The sequence below is a fragment of the Trachurus japonicus genome, chromosome 18 (assembly GCF_045865225.1).
Source record: "Trachurus japonicus isolate A0001 chromosome 18, Traja_1.0".
NCBI classification, from domain to species: Eukaryota; Metazoa; Chordata; class Actinopteri; order Carangiformes; family Carangidae; genus Trachurus; species Trachurus japonicus.
Genome location: NC_140924.1, coordinates 15,038,734 through 15,054,477, shown reverse-complemented (window position 1 = coordinate 15,054,477; position 15,744 = coordinate 15,038,734). Strand labels below are relative to the sequence as shown.

General features: G+C 41.7%; 1 protein-coding gene across 3 annotated transcripts in view; it reads left to right on the top strand.

The window, feature by feature from the left end:
- The window catches only part of nhsl2 (NHS-like 2), a 148,378-nt gene that overhangs the window by 92,913 nt on the left and 39,721 nt on the right, over positions 1-15,744 (top strand). For all 3 annotated transcript variants that reach the window (XM_085759772.1, XM_085759773.1, XM_085759774.1), the window contains one exon: positions 11,548-11,820. In XM_085759772.1, the coding sequence (XP_085615898.1) occupies positions 11,548-11,820 (273 nt within the window). The remainder of the gene's footprint in view (positions 1-11,547; positions 11,821-15,744) is intronic.

Sequence of the window (15,744 nt, the reverse complement as noted above, 5' to 3'; positions counted from 1 at the left end):
GACTTTTTCTTTGGATCTATCGGGGGGTTTGTTTTACCAACTTTTAATTTGGTTACTTTGGTTTAGAGGACTATAATTAAATAATAATCTTGTGGGTGGAAATATTTAGACTTGTCCGTCACAGTTTGTGAGGTTTTCAAACGGCTTATTTCGACTGATCAACGGTCCAAAATACAATTAAATACAGAAAACAAGCAAATATTCAAATTTCAGAAGCTGAAACTAGTTAAATATTTGGCGTTTGTGCTTAGAAATGACAAAACAATCCATCAGTTATCAGAAAAGCTGCAGCAGAATCCGTTAAATTATGTATAATACCTCAAACGGAGCTCATAAAAACAAATGTCATCAGTTTGTTTTTCTGGTCCACTGAAGTAGATGAAACAGCAACTATATGATTGTATATTGTCTGGATTTGCTAATTAACGTATCATTAAAAACATCTTGTACTGAGTCACAGCTGCTTAAACAGTCTTGAGTGTGTTTGTGTTACTTATAATTAATGCCTGGAGAAGTAAACAAACCCCTTGATTTAAAAAGAATCAGTCGACTGTACCTAATTTTCAATGCTTCGGTTTAGTTTATAGTTTTAAGTTTGGAATAAAGGAGCAGTAGGGCCAGAACAGAAATAGGAACATACTTCAGTAGAAGTTTTATTGCCTCATCACAAGGAGCTCATAAATATTTGATCCAGTCTGTGGTTGATCCTTTGTCTGTTTCACCGCGGCTCGTCCTGCAGAGGGCAGCACTGAGCCGTGATCAAACACCAGGCTGCAGCAGTCGAAGGGCGGCTGCACATGCATGAACATGAACATCCATAAACACACACACACACACACACACACACATAGATCCTCTAAATGAATCAGACATGTAATATGGGAGCACATGCACACACTCAATTTTCTTCTAATTCATCCACTTAGACAGAATCGGACTCGCTGCGAGGGAACATTGACGGCAGCGTTTGGACCAGTGAGCACATTAATTAACAGCCTTCATCTTGTTTTGCTCAAAGCTTTCTTAAAAAAAAAAAAAAAAAAAACTCTGATATTGTCGTCAACCACAGCCGGGGCTCCATATTTCACTAAGAAATGTCCCGCTGCACTGCCTGTGTGGTGAAAAGTTAATGAGCACTCAAGGGGAAAATTTACTTTTTCTGTGATAGAAAACCCATGAAATTAAAAATGAGATGATAAAAGTGGCCTTTATGATCAGCAGGACCCATGGTTTTTTATTTATTTAGGCTATTTTAATCTAGCTTCTCTGAATTGTCAAAGACTGATCCTACATGAATTTGATTGTCCCTTATGGGCCTCTGTAGGAAGTGATTAGCAGCTCTAGCTCTGCTGCAACCAAAACAACTTTTCTCAAAGTTCAGGCGTTTGAGGAGAAAGGACGAGATGTGTAGTATGGATTTTACAATAGTTTACACCTGTAACAAAAGTCATACAAGTTGATTATCTGGTCATTTTCAGCAGGAAAAGCATAAAGTCCAAAGTTATCAAACATTAGCTAAAACGACTGGAACAGCTAGCGAGACAGAAAAGATAAATTTGAGAATATTTGACCAGATAAAACCTAAAACACCAGTTTTTCAGGACCAAAACCATGAATAATAGACCAAACCCAGGGCTGAAATGTCAAGTACATGTAAGATTTTGTAGATTTTTCTTTTGCTATTCACTTTACAATTCCGAGTCTCCATAGCAACTATGTTCCCCTGAATAAGTAGCACTGCTCTTGACACATCATAACTTTTTGTAATGTAAACACAATGACAGGCTTGGCAAGAGTGGTAGGTGAATAGCTGGTATTGATATAATAATAATGATTTTTATTTAAAAAGCACTTTTCAAGCAAATGTACAAAGTGCTGTGCAGATAAAACATTTCAGAAAAAGGAAGAAAACCTCATAAACCCTTTGAAGTCACATAACCCCCAATCAATAGCTAGTCCACAATAAGCAGCACTGCGTTCAACGAAGACAGTGCAAATTGCCTATATGGTAACACTTTATACGTACACACTATTAAGCATTAGTTAAGCATTAATAGGAGACTGAATTCTTCACATGAATGCTCATTAGTAGGCTATGTAGTTCATTAAAAAAAGTTAGTGCTTATCAATAATGAGTAAAACATTTTTCACTGTTTATCTACATATGAATGAGTATTCATGTGTTATAAATGATGAATTCAGTATTTAAAGCAGAAGTAAGTGATATATTTGTGTTAATATAAGTCTTAAATAGTTATATCTTCCGACAGCAATCACTTACATAGAGTGTTTGGTCTGAAACACGGGTCTGTCAGTCACTCTGCTCTGCTCTGAGCCGAGGAGAAAACATTTATCGTATCCTACAGTTTTTATCCAATGAGGAGAGAGAACGGCATGCAGGGCTGTGTGTGCAGCCAAGGAACGCCGTGAATGTGGTGACGTAGGGACGAGGACTGTTATGGTGCGTTCAAGGAAACTCGTATTTTTCCGACCGTGAAGTGGTACCAGTTCGATCTGGTACGAGTTCACGGGTCGGAAGTTACGAGTGGCCGTTATAGTGACTTTCACAGGTAAAACAGGTCGGAAAAACACGAGTGGGTTGCCTGGAACGCTACAAAGTCGTAAGTTGTGACTTGAAGCTGTAATTTACGATTTCAAAAGCCTGTCTGGAACGCAGCATTAGCGAAAACGACCGGACCACTTACTTCTGCTTTAATGCTTAAAGGGACTACGAGGTCACACTACATTTCCCATGAGCCTCCGCGTGCTCAGTGAAATTCTTGGACCGGCGCAAGACGGATGAAAGAATGTTTTCATTGATCAAGAATGAAAGTCGGAGGTTCAAAGACGATCACATACTGTTGTAGTTCCGACCATAAATGGCGATTTGGCTGCGTTATTCCCATGACCCGCTGGGCAGCGTCCTCGAAACCGAAAGTAGGAAATGCTGGGCGAGCCGACCACTAGGCTAAATAATAATAACAAAATAACGATAAAGACAAAACGATAAAAAAATCGAAATAGAAAAAATAGAAGTGCTCTTAAGGCGGATAAAATGTTGGATCCTACTCATCCAGTAACTAATTTTCCGTACCAGGACCAAAACTGAAGGTATAAGTCTAAACTTACTTTGTCTAAAAGGAATTACAAAGGCTGTAATTATGATTTAAGTGAATATAAGTAAGAGAAAGCATTCAACAGTAACTTCTAGTACAGTTTTCAGTCTGTAGACTTTGTTTTCAGCAGTGTTTCCTGTGTCGCCTCAGTGTTTTATTACCTAGATGGGCCAATAAGACTCGGAGGTCAGTCGTGTTGCCTTCACTGACCTTTTGTTGTGGCGACTGAGTTTGGTACAGACGATGTTGCTGCTCAGGAAGCCTGGTCCATTTCGATAACGACACCCATAAGGGGGCGGCTAACATTCGGTTCAGGCGCTCGGCCTGGACGGTAAATCTGGTTTTACAGCCTCGGTTTATTAACTTGAGACCCACACAGACACACTCATTGTTTTGGCTTTCCAGAGTGCATTGACAGTGTTATTTAAGACGGACATCAACGAGTCTGCTGAGCACCAGACTAATGCCAGTCATTTACGATTACACACACACACACACACACACACACACACACACACACACACACACACACACACACACTCTGCAGGCCTATCAACCACACTACAGATCCACAGGAGTGCGTGAAAGATACATTGATATATTTTTATCAGGCGTACACGAATATCCGTGCCAGTGTGTGGGCGATGAAATGATAAAATATGTGCAATGGGTAATTTGTGCGTGCTTACCCATTCATCTCCAGTGTGAGTGTGTGTGTGTGTGTCCGGTGATAACAGCTTGTCTAAATCTGTGTCATCCCTGCTGACACTCCAACGCACACACACACACACACACCGAGGGGAATGAATTAGTGATAGGCCTGAGAGAGAAAAATAACTTTGCACACAACACCTCGCTAATGCATCTGTCTTGTTTGTGAATGTGTGTGTGACTCTCTCTGTGTGTGTGTGTGTCGGTGTGTGTACACGCTATAGTGGGTGTATTGTGAAACTTTTTTTTGTTTTGTTTTGGCTATTTTCTGCGTTTTTCAGCGAGAGTGTTGTTGTATGGACACAGATACAGTACAGTATAGAGAGACTGTCAAAGTTTTTCATGCCTCAGTGTGTTGGAGATGGAGCGTCTGTGTGTGTGTGTGTCGTCGTCTCTCCCTGTTGTGAGAGTGGGCGCAGCAAAAATATCACTCCGGTGTTTTCTGTGTGTCAGCTGGAAGTATAAATTATAACGGAGGGTGTTTCTCTCACCTCTGTGTTTTCCGTGCTCTCTCTGTCTCTCTCTCTCTCTCTGTCTCTGTGTCGGTTAATCATGGATGAGGTCACTGCAGATTCAAGTTTGTCACCAACGCCGCTAATGATTCGTTTGTCATCCTGTTTGCATTCGAGAGGCGACACCCAGGTCAGGTTTGAGTCCCAAAACTGGGCCAGATGTTGAGTTCAGGTGTCGTCCAGGTAGAACGGGGCCAGGAAATGAGTTGTTCATAGTGTAATAGTGTCAATGTTTAGTTTTTAAAGCAACATCCAGTGTAACAGAAACTTTGGCTCAGATAAATCTAAATGGCAGGAGTCAAATATTTCCCTCCACCTGTGTTTTATTCCTCTCTTGCGCTAAGTTTAATTGTAAGAAATTCAAGGCCTTTGGATGTTTCATAGATGAGCACCTTGTTTTCACTTTTGCAATGGTCAACTTTAAAAAAACATTATTTATTTTATACTTTATTGCAGGATTGCACAAGCCGTTGATTCATGTTTCATTACACATGTTTAGTTTTAGCCATTGGAGCAATCCCACAAAATGTAGCCTATGTATTTTATAGCGAAAAAACATAAAATAAAATGAAAAAGTTCATGGTACAACAAAAGTTTTTCCATGGTTTGCGTGTCTGTTTCACTGCACAACGAGTTAAGTGCACGATTGATGTCAACTTAAACCATGTCAGACATGATACTCATAATATATTTAAAAACACTTGGATGCTGCATATTAAAACTCTCCTATGACATTTTTTTATGCCGAGGTGCCACACGTATGGCCATCTAGTTGCATAGATACCTGAAATTAGCCAGATGTACGCATCCTAAAGGCGTCCTAAGATACATAAATGCTTGAGATGGAACTTTCTTTGAATATAGACTTTTTAAAAGTGGTTAATTGATTTATAAAAGCCTTTTTGTCCAGCGCTGCTTTTCATCTCAGTGTTCACTCTCGATCTATGAATGAACACTGAACCGTCCTGTCACTGGAAATCTTTTCTCTTTTCTAAAAAAAGGACTGTGGAGATTGAGTTTCTTTCTTTTTTTAACCCCCTTAAATCTGCCCAGTGATGCCCACAGGCTTGTGTCTCTCTCCTCCATCCAATCCCTCCATCCTCTTTCCTTTTCATGTCACCGTGCTTACATAAGGGAGAGGAAGGAAGAGGAAAAGAGTGACATCTCCGCTGAGGAGGACTGAATGTGCTCTGTTGTGTGTGTGTGTGTGTGTGTGAGTTTGACTCCTGCTCAACTTTTAATCAAGAATTAATTGTTAAACGCAAAGGAAACGCGTCTCCCTAAAGACTCCTCACTCTCTCATCTGTACCCGACAAAACAGTCTGTGCCGTCAGGTTCAAAAAGCCTGCATCAAACCGACAGTTTGGTTCAACACAGGTTAATTTACCCCAAAAACAAGTGTTTTAATAACATCAAATCATTTAGGAAGCAGAGAAAACGATATTTTTCACTCAAAACTTAGACTTGAGATTAATCTTGAAAAATAGCCCCTTGTGGCTGTTTGTTATTTGGATTTATTAGAATTATGTTAATACCAGTGCCAAGTTTATATCTCCACCTCCCTCTGGAGGAAAGTTTATTAAATCAAAACCCACCAAACAGCTCCAGCCTGGTAGTCATTTTTTATATCGTCCCGATTATGTTACCTCACAATTCAGTGACTGATGCTCTGAACAGCTGACGGTGACTCTGCCTCAGGCCTCAGGTAGATTTAGTTAATTTACAAAGAGGAGCAGATGAAGTCAGGACTGTTTGGTGATTAAGAACCAATAAAACACAGGAAAGTGACCAGATTTAAGTTACCAAGCATGAAATGGTGGGTTTTTGGAGGCCCAACGCTTTCATTTCGACTGCGAGTGCTAAGCTACTTTCACACAAAGTCGGCAAAAAGAGAAGAAGAAGGAAAACCAGCAGATAAACCAATTGTTGTTAAACTGATGATATTATTTGATGTGGCTATAGATGGTCGTGCGTTTGCAGCCATTTTGCTAGCGGTTTGTTGTAGAGTTCTGATTCTGATAGTAGTATCGGAAATGCCGGCATTGGTGGCGGCGAGTAGCTCTACTGGAGTCCATGCAGGCACTCATCCGATACCGCGTTCACCAGTTAGCTCTATTAGTGTGGCTATAGTCGATCTCTGGAGCGATCCATTTATAAAACCAAATGAACAAGTGTTTAAAAATAACCCTGGTTATCGGTATCTGGTATCGGTACTCGCTATCGGCCGATACCCACAACACAAGTATCAGAATCGGTAGCCTATGTCGGGAGGGAAAAAATGGTATTTGTTGACATGTGTTTCACTTTTCACAATAACTTAAGTTCTTAAATCCTTAATCCTTCTGACTCCCACTAATATGTTTGTATTGTCTTGAGCAGGGTAACAGTTATGACTGTGACAGTGTTAGCATGCTTGCTACATATCTAGCTAGCCAATGCAAAGGAACAACCAGGCCTTTTGGAGTCGCTACGGGCTGTAATCAATAATTCCCAGGCTGACAGTGAAAAGCAGCTCAGTTCTTCAGACGTCACTCTCTGATTGGCACATCATGGCCACTGTACTTTGAGTCTCTGCTCTCTTGAGGTGACAGGTTGTGCTCTTTTCTTTCCGTGGGCTCATGACAGGCTCCTGTCTTTTTCAAGGCTTGACTCAGGTGGCGGCCCGTCTCCTTTTAATGTCTTGTAGCTGTCACGGCAGATGAGGAGAGACTGGCTGTCAAGGCAGAGGAACACGGAGAACAATACAACCACAACAACCCACAGGCTCGTCGTTTTATTTTTCTAAGGACCTGTTGACACCCAGAATTACGTGAATCCCCGCTGGTTCAAATGGTCGTGCGCGATTAAGCGTTGCACTGCAGCAGCAGCAGCCGAAGCAGCGGTGGTGGTGGTGGTGGTGGTGATGCATTTTGGGTTTGAACCCTGAATCCTTGGAGGCTCGGCGGCGACTCCCCGCTGTGCTGATGTGCAGCGCGAGGCAGCGAGAAACACTTAGCACTCAGTTTCAGTACCGCTGCTGTCTCACAGGTATTATGGGAACTAAGGTAGTTAACGCTGTCTCTCCTTCTCTTTGTCTCGGCAGATCGTGCGTTTGAAGTAATTTGTGCCACATTTCCAGAACCTCCTGCAGCTTGTGTGACTTTAGAAACGTATTCCCTAACTCTCACGAACACACAGGGACACTCACCCACGCTAGATTATATATTTAACTTTGTAAAGTCCCACGTGTTCAAATAGACTGCTCATTGTTTAACTGAGCAGCTACGAAGATACAGTCCTGTATGTATGTTGCTATAGGCTACTTTCAAAATGTTTGAAGGCACTTTATCTTTGAGAAATGCAGCATTGGCAGATACTTTATTAATTAGACTTAGACTTTTATTGATCCCAAGGGAATTTCAAGAAAAAAACTTTCAGAGAGTTTATGGTGTTACAACCCTCAGCATTTTAAGATTATTTGAGTCCAATATTCAAAAACAGCCTTCAAAGTCTTCAAAACTAAGTTGGATCTAAAATGTCTGTCCACAATTTGTGCATTTTATGTATCTTTAAAGGAATAGTTCACCACAAAATTGAAATTCATAATCCAACGAAATCCTTATACGAGAGTCAATAGCGCCCGACACAAAAACCTAAACAGTCCTGTATTGAATTTGCCCAATACAGGACTGTTTAGGCTGTAAAAATGTCCTAAATGACGTCATTTACAGTAAACTCTGGACTATATCCCTTCAGGACACTTGGATTGCAGTGGACAAGCAGTATGGAGGAATATTACAAAGTATTTGTGTAGTTTTATGGACCTTTTTGTGTCGGTCGCTATTGACTCTCATATAAGGACTTTGTTGGACTACGAACCGCCCATCATCATTTTTTGGTAAACTATTCCTTTAAGTGCTAAAAACATCTGATAAAAGTTATTTCTGGCCCTATGTTTTGCACGAAAGGAAACACACACATGCACAAGTTTGTTTCCCTGCTTTAAATGCTGCAGCCAAAAAAATAATGTGAAAAGGGGATTAAGAAGCTGCTGTTGGAGCCTCCACTTCAAAACTCAAGTTCCCTAATGGGATATTTAGCTGGGAGCAACACCCACCACACAATGCATGCATCCAGCAAACACAGACATGGCCTCACAGAGGGACAATGGCTAAATAAAGAGAGGTAGTAGCTAGACGAACTCAACATGAACGCACCCAAGGCTCCATATCAGAGTGTAAAAAAAAAAGAAAAAAAAGAAGAAAAGTAAAATAGCATCAGCGACTCCGTGGTGAGATTATACTGTACGTCTATTCTACAGTGCGCTATAAATCATGCATGATCGCCTTAGTCCTTCTCTCTGCAGCTGATGCTAACTGACGTGCTACTTCTGTATCATAAACAGTGGCTCTCTCTGGTGGGAGTCGATTGTGTGAAAGCAGCTTAGGAAGATGAAGCCGGTGGCTGGGAGGGTGAAATTGTGATTCCATACTGTACGATGGGGTTTTCTCTCTTTCTCTTTCTTTTTTTTTCTTTCTTTTTTTGTGTCTGTGTGAGAGGAGACGGGCTGCTTGCTTGCAGAGCAAACAAGACGCGGCGTATATATACTGTACGTCCCAATCCGTCCGTCTGCTGGGAACTGAGTGTTGTTTTAAATCTGACCTGCTGCTCAAATCTAGAAGTAGTTTTCTGTGAGATGAACATTTCCACATCCACGTTTCTATTTAGACTGATGTGGCGTTTTAGTTGTAGCGCTGGTTGACATTTCCCCGTCTCTCATCCAAAGGGCAGATCACCCCGACTTTATTTTTTTGCCTCCGGTGTCGTGAAGCACCGAAGAACATTAAAAGAAAAAAAAAAGGGACGAAAACTCTGGTCACTGTGCTCTGTTCCAGTCTTTTGAAAAACTGATGGTTTAAATTATCTAAAGGATAAAGCCGCAGAGGCGTTATTATCTGCTTTTTTTTATGATATCTAGAAGTCAATATGTTTTTCAAAGAGTTTTATACTGGCTCAGTCTCATATGAATGTTTCTGGCAGCACAAAACAAAGTCATTATGGAGTATTACATGCACAGCGGTGTTCGGCTTTGTCTCTGACTCCAGCAGAGACCACAACAGTCGAGGACCAACTCTGTGTTCTCACCACCCGGCTGCAGTTTAGCTGCTTCTTCATTTCCAGTTTCTATTCTTTTCATTACCTTCCCTTTGGATCAGTGCATTTATCGTCTTATTGCCATTTTAGATTCATTGATGCACATCATAGTTTTTTTTATTGATGCCCATTGTTATGTGACGGTTTCTCAGAGCGCATAACCAGGACGCCAGAGCACATTGGACCTTTTGTGTTCTCAACATGCTACGTTCACAAGGCCAAGTGTCGCCTTGATCTTCGATCTTAAACCACTAAAATCTAATCAGTTCGTCCTTGAGTCCAGGTGAACATTCATACAAAATTTGGAGAGACATTTTTTGGAGATGTTGTGCTCACAGGCAACTTTTGGGGTCACAAATCCACACATTTCACCCTTGAGTTCTGGTCAATGTTAATGGCAAATTTGGAGAAACTCCATCAAACTGTTGTCGAGTTATTGCTCTGATTGTTTGATTGTCAGTGTATTTATCTGCAAACAAACAGGATTGAAACCCAGGACTTTGCTGCTGCTGCTGATAATAAACATGTTGTCACCTTTATTAGTGTCTTTTTTATCAAATCTACCACACTTTGTGGACTTAACTTGTCTGTAACACTGAACCGTACCAACAACAAGGTTTGAGTTAATCTCAGGTTAGCTTTAATCAGAGTTTAGTAAAACCAGGTTTAAAATGAAGCCAAGTTTTGTTGTAACATTTCAATTTAAACTGTTAATTCATGAATTAAAACTGGATTTAATGAATGTAAATAACAGCTAGCTAAAGAATCGCTACAGTAGTTTAACAATCTTTATGATATTACAGCTGCTTTTCTGTCTCATGTCGTCCAACAGTCGGTCCCAGTTTAACTCAAATTCATCTTCACCATAAAGTTTCATCAGTTTTCTGAGAGTCAAAGTCGATTTTGGTGGATTCATTCATTCTCACATAGTAAAAGTTAAAGCTCCTCAGAGCCGAAAAGCTTTAAAATGAACCATCGCAGATTAAGCAGAATTAAAGTTGATGAAGTCGAAACCAAAGTTTAAAGAGAGGTTTAAATAAGTCGGGTTATTTTAATCTGGTTTAAAAAGTTAGTTGTGTTTCGGTTGAATCGTCCGACTGATGATTGATTATTGATTATTGATTTGATTTGAGGCGACTTCGGTGATTTGTTGTGACTGTATCGGTCGGTGACGTTCCTTCCCCTCCGATCACGCACCCTCCCTCCTTCCTGCCTCCACTCCTCCCTTTAAATGTCATCCCTCTTTCCCTCCTCCTCCTACTCTTGTTCTTCTTTCTCTCCCTAATGCCACAATCCCTCTTTGTCTCTTTTTTTCTCTCTCTTGCTCTCTCTCTCTCTCTCTCTCTCTCTATCATACCTCCCTGCCCTAATCCTCCCTTCTCCCCCCTCTCCATCTTCCTCCCGTTCCTCTCCCCTCCTAATTAAGCGCTCCCTCTCCCTCTCTCCCCCTCTCTCTCTCTCTCTGTTTCCCATCCAAATCTGCTCTCTATACCTCCCTCCCTGTCCATCCCTCCCCTTGATTTCTCCCTAATCCCTCTTTCATTCTTTCACCCTCCCTCCCTCCTTCCCTCCCTCCCTCCTTCCCTCCTCAGTCCTTGTTCTCCCTGACAACACACTGCGTTATGTAATCTACGTCTCTGGGTATTAGTTATGCAGATTCATACATTTTTATTTACGTGTGATTTTTTTTTCTTCTCTCCCCCCCTTCTCTCTCTCTCTCTCTCTTTCTTTCTCCTCCCTCCATCCCTCCTTCTCTCCTCCTCCTCCTCTATCTCTTACTGTACCTCTCCTTTTTCTTCCCCCATTCACTCTTTTTTCTCTCTATCTTCCTCCTCTTCTCATTCATCCCTTTCTTTCCCTCCTTTCATCTCCTCCATCCACCTTTTCCCTCCCACTTCACCCTCAATAATCTTATTTCCCTCCTTATTCCACTTCCTCTCTCTCTACCCTCTGTTACCCACCCCTCTCTTTCTCTCTCACGCTCTCTCTCTCCCTCCCTTCATCCATCAACATCTCTCTCTCTCTCCTTCTCTCTCTCTCTCTCCTCCCTCTTCTCTCTTTCCTCCCTCTTCCAGCCACAAGCGGTCTAGAGGCTGAGAGCGGTAGGCGCGGCGGCAGCAGCAGCCACGGCGACGGCGGCTTCCACAGCAGCAGCAGCAGCAGCGGCGGCGGCGGAGGAGGAGGAGGAGGTGGAGGCAGCGGCAGCGGCCACGGCCACGGCGGCGGCGCGGCCCACTTCAGGTCTCCATGGCAACAGAGCGTGAACGTGTTCGGCTCGTGGAGCAGGCCGGAGTGTGTCGAGGAGCTGCACCAGCAGGCGCAGCTCAACCTCCAGAGCCTGCTGCAAGGTAAGGAAGGATGGAGGAGGAAGAGAGGAGGGGATTGGATGAATGGATGAATGGATGGATGGAGAGTGTGTGTGTAAGTGTGTGTCTAAATGTGTGTGTGTGTGTGGGCGAGAGTGTGTGTGTGTGTGTGTGTGCTGTGTGTTCGAGTGGGTGGGAAAAGGCGTGGAGGGAAAGTGTTTACATGCGTGTGTGGCGTTGGACTGCGTTGATATGGGTGTGTGTGTGTGTGTGTGTGTGTGTGTGTGTGTTATCATGCAGATACGCTCTGTTAGAGGGTGTGTGTGTGTGTGTTTATATTGTACTGTAGGGTGGGTGTGTGTGTGTGTGTTCGCTCATGGGAACGCTGTGTTGGATTCACCTTGCAGCGCTGTTATTTAAGGTGGTATTGGTGAAATGTGGTCACTGTGAATAATGTTCATCATGTGTATGATTGGCTGTGTGTATGTGTGTAGATATTCTGCATTTATGTGTGTGTGTGCGTGTGTGTGTGTGTTCGTACAAGCGTGTTGACATCTCAGTCAGTCGTCCGTGGTTGTAACTCCTCGCCTTGTTTTTGTTGTTTAAGGTGGAATTCTGTCGTTTTAATATTAATCTCTTGTTTACGGAAGACGCTGCTCTGACTGTAGTATTCAACCTGTGTGTGTGTGTGTGTGTGTGTGTGTATGCAAATCAGCACTCAGGGGAACAGCAAGGGTTTCCATTTGTTTTCAGGTAGCACTCCTTCTCTCCTTCCCTCCTCTCTCTCTCTCTCTCTCCCTGTGTGAGTCATGCTGTCTTACCCCGTGCTCGGTGGGTTTTTAGCTGAGTGGGTTTTTAGCTGTGGGTTTTTAGCTGAATGAACACGGGGAGGAAGCTGAATGGCAGCGTGACAACCTTGAACAAACACCTGAGGGAGTAAATGAGTGAATGAATGAACGGACGGATGAACGGATGAAAACATGACATTTTCTGGTTCATGTGTTCACGTCTTCAACATCTCGTGTCTGTGAGCTGCCACTGAAAACATAAATATCGAGTCTTCAAAAAAGGCTCCATAATTCCCGTTAAAAAAACACCTGGATTGATCAAACAGGAGAAAACAGAAGATTTGTTGGGGACTATTTTCTGTGGTGGATGAATACATAAATGCTGATTTAGTTAAGGGTCAGTTCTAAGGCAGTATAATTGAGATTTACGCAGAGGAAAATCAAAAATAAGACTAGAGAATGCATTTCCTGAAGGAAATACGGGTGAATGCTGAAAGCTGGAATCTGAATGAACTGAATAAATTGTTGAAACAATGCTGAATTAAGTGAAGAAACTGCTGAAGCAATCTTGAAAAGATGAAACAATATCTGAAGAGTTCAACTAAAACATGTAAGAAGGAGGCTGCATTTAAGTTCATGGTATATATAAACTGTAAATATTCATGTTTTAGCAGATTTAGCAAAAACAAGTGACTAAAAAAACCCTCTTCAGGCTTCATCAGTAGGCTAAAGCTGCTGCCATTGGTCGCTACTATCAATAACATATTGATATTGAAACTGTAAGGCTATGTCAGTATTTAAGTTTACATTGTTTCCCACACATCGATTTATTCATTGTCCTTGCTTTACTTTACTAAAGAAGTTGTAATAATCTGAGCTGGATCAATAAGGAAAAAATAAAAAACCAAATCCCTTCACTATAGGTCTTGTTTTGTTTCCAATGATTATTTATGGAAGCAGCAGGAGAAATTTATGAGTTCACCTTAAATCAATCTGCAACACAATTATTAACATTTCCCCCCATTTATTGATAAAAATGCATCGAAATAGATGGAAAGCTCACAGAAATGACACTGTGCTGTTTTATTTTAGGGTCATAACATTCTTCTTCTGTGTCTATTTATTAATACTAATTAGAGTTTTGTCAGTATAATTTTCCCTTGTAGCTGATAAATACCAACACTGAATACCTCTCTGAGAAAATGTCTAAATCTGGTTTTATGGAGCGTCATTTTCCATTTGGATTTCCATTGATCAGAATAATTGACTATTTGAACCAATAGCCAATAGATAAATAGTCATTTAGTGGTGAAGTATCATCTGGACGGCGTGCAGACTTTACTGTCATTTCTCTTATGGAGCGGTGGCTAATGCTAGTTAGCCAGCCATCTGTGGCCATCACAGCGATAGCTTGTCAAACAGATGAATTAGCTCTTGAAGCTAATTAGTTAAGTGGACATGCTCTACAGCGCCTGCTGAAAACAGACCATGTCTCACTGGGATAAAGCTTGTTTTTTTGTGTGTGTGTGCGTGTTTGTTTTTTAATATGGACAACAATCATAGCCTTGTTAGCGTGTTTTTAGTCTTTTAGCGGTGGAGGGATATGATTCGTTAGCAGCAGCGTCAGATTAATTGCCTGTTTCTGATTCTTTCATTGGCTTCAGTCGACGAAAAGAAGAAAAAAAGATGTAAAATCTCACCAACTTCATCTTTTTAATTCCTTTAAATCACTTCATCAACGTCACTTGTTGATCAAAAGCAACGATTTCTGTAAGTGAGACACAAACAACACAGAGGAGCTGGTACTGTATTGATTCAGGAGATGGTTATGTGTGTGCGTTTGTGCAGCTTATACAGTACTCCCACATCTCCACTGTCACATCTTTATATATGTGTGTGTGTGTGTTTATGTGTGTGTGTTTATGTGTGTATTAAGCCAGTTATTGCCTCAGACACGCTGGCATCTTGTGTATGATGAAAATAAGATGGATGAATACAGTCGTGGGTGGACAACAGCTAAGTGTGTGTGTGCGTGTGTGTGTGGCCATTCATCTTTTCTGTCATCTCTGTTCCGTGTTGATGTCTCTTTGTGTTTATGTGTTCACAGCCCTCTGTGTGTGTTTGTGTGTGTGTGTGTGTGTGTGCTGTTGGGCCTCCTTCCCACTGAACAGTTTGTCCTTGTGTGTGTTCTTCTGTATGTTTTCAGTTTGTATACCAGTGTCCATTTGTGCTATGTGTGTGTGTGTGTGTGTGTGTGTGTGTGTGTGTGTATGTGTGTGTTTGGGTGGTGTGTTATATAACACTGAAGCAACCAGCTGTAGCCTATACTCCCTCTCTGGCCATCCTCCTCACCATCGGTCTCCCACTGGCCTCAGCAGCGCGGTAAAATATTCATACTCCTTCCTGCTCCTCAACACTCTCTGCCCTCCATATTTATGAAGCTGGCTGTCGTCCTCCGGTGTTAGGACGGATCTTCTGCGATTTCTGTTCGAGATGCGGCCGGGGGCTCCCTGCGGCAGCGAGATTTGTGCAAGATTTATTTCGCTGTTGCTGCTAAGTGGGCAACAGTGAAATCCACCCAGCCAGGGCCTCTCGCTCTCATCATCATCAGCAGCCCACCACAGAACGATTAGCATACAGGGATTTCATATATTATATGACTGGACTGGTAGTCTGTTGCTTTTTTTTTTTTTTTTTTAGCCCTGATTGGATTCCTCGTCTGTGCAAATTTAAATCGAATTTAAGAAGCAAATTTGATTTAATAGGAGGAGCTTTGGTTTTAATTTGCTGATTTGATTTGCTGGTCCTGATTTTGACACTGAACATTCAACAAGTCCTTCAAATTAAAAGAAGAAATGTTTTATTTTGTCGGATTTCTCTCAAAAAGTTAAGGACCCATACAGTATAAAGGTAGATGTTTGTATTAAAGCTCCATACAGTATAAAGGTAGACGTTTGTGTTAAAGCTCCATACAGTATAAAGGTAGATGTTTGTGTTAAAGCTCCATACAGTATAAAGGTAGACGTTTGTATTAAAGCTCCATACAGTATAAAGGTAGACGTTTGTGTTAAAGCTCCATACAGTATAAAGGTAGATGTTTGTGTTAAAGCTCCATACAGTATAAAGGTAGACGTTTGTGTTAAAGCTCCATACAGTATAAAGGTAGATGTCCATGTGT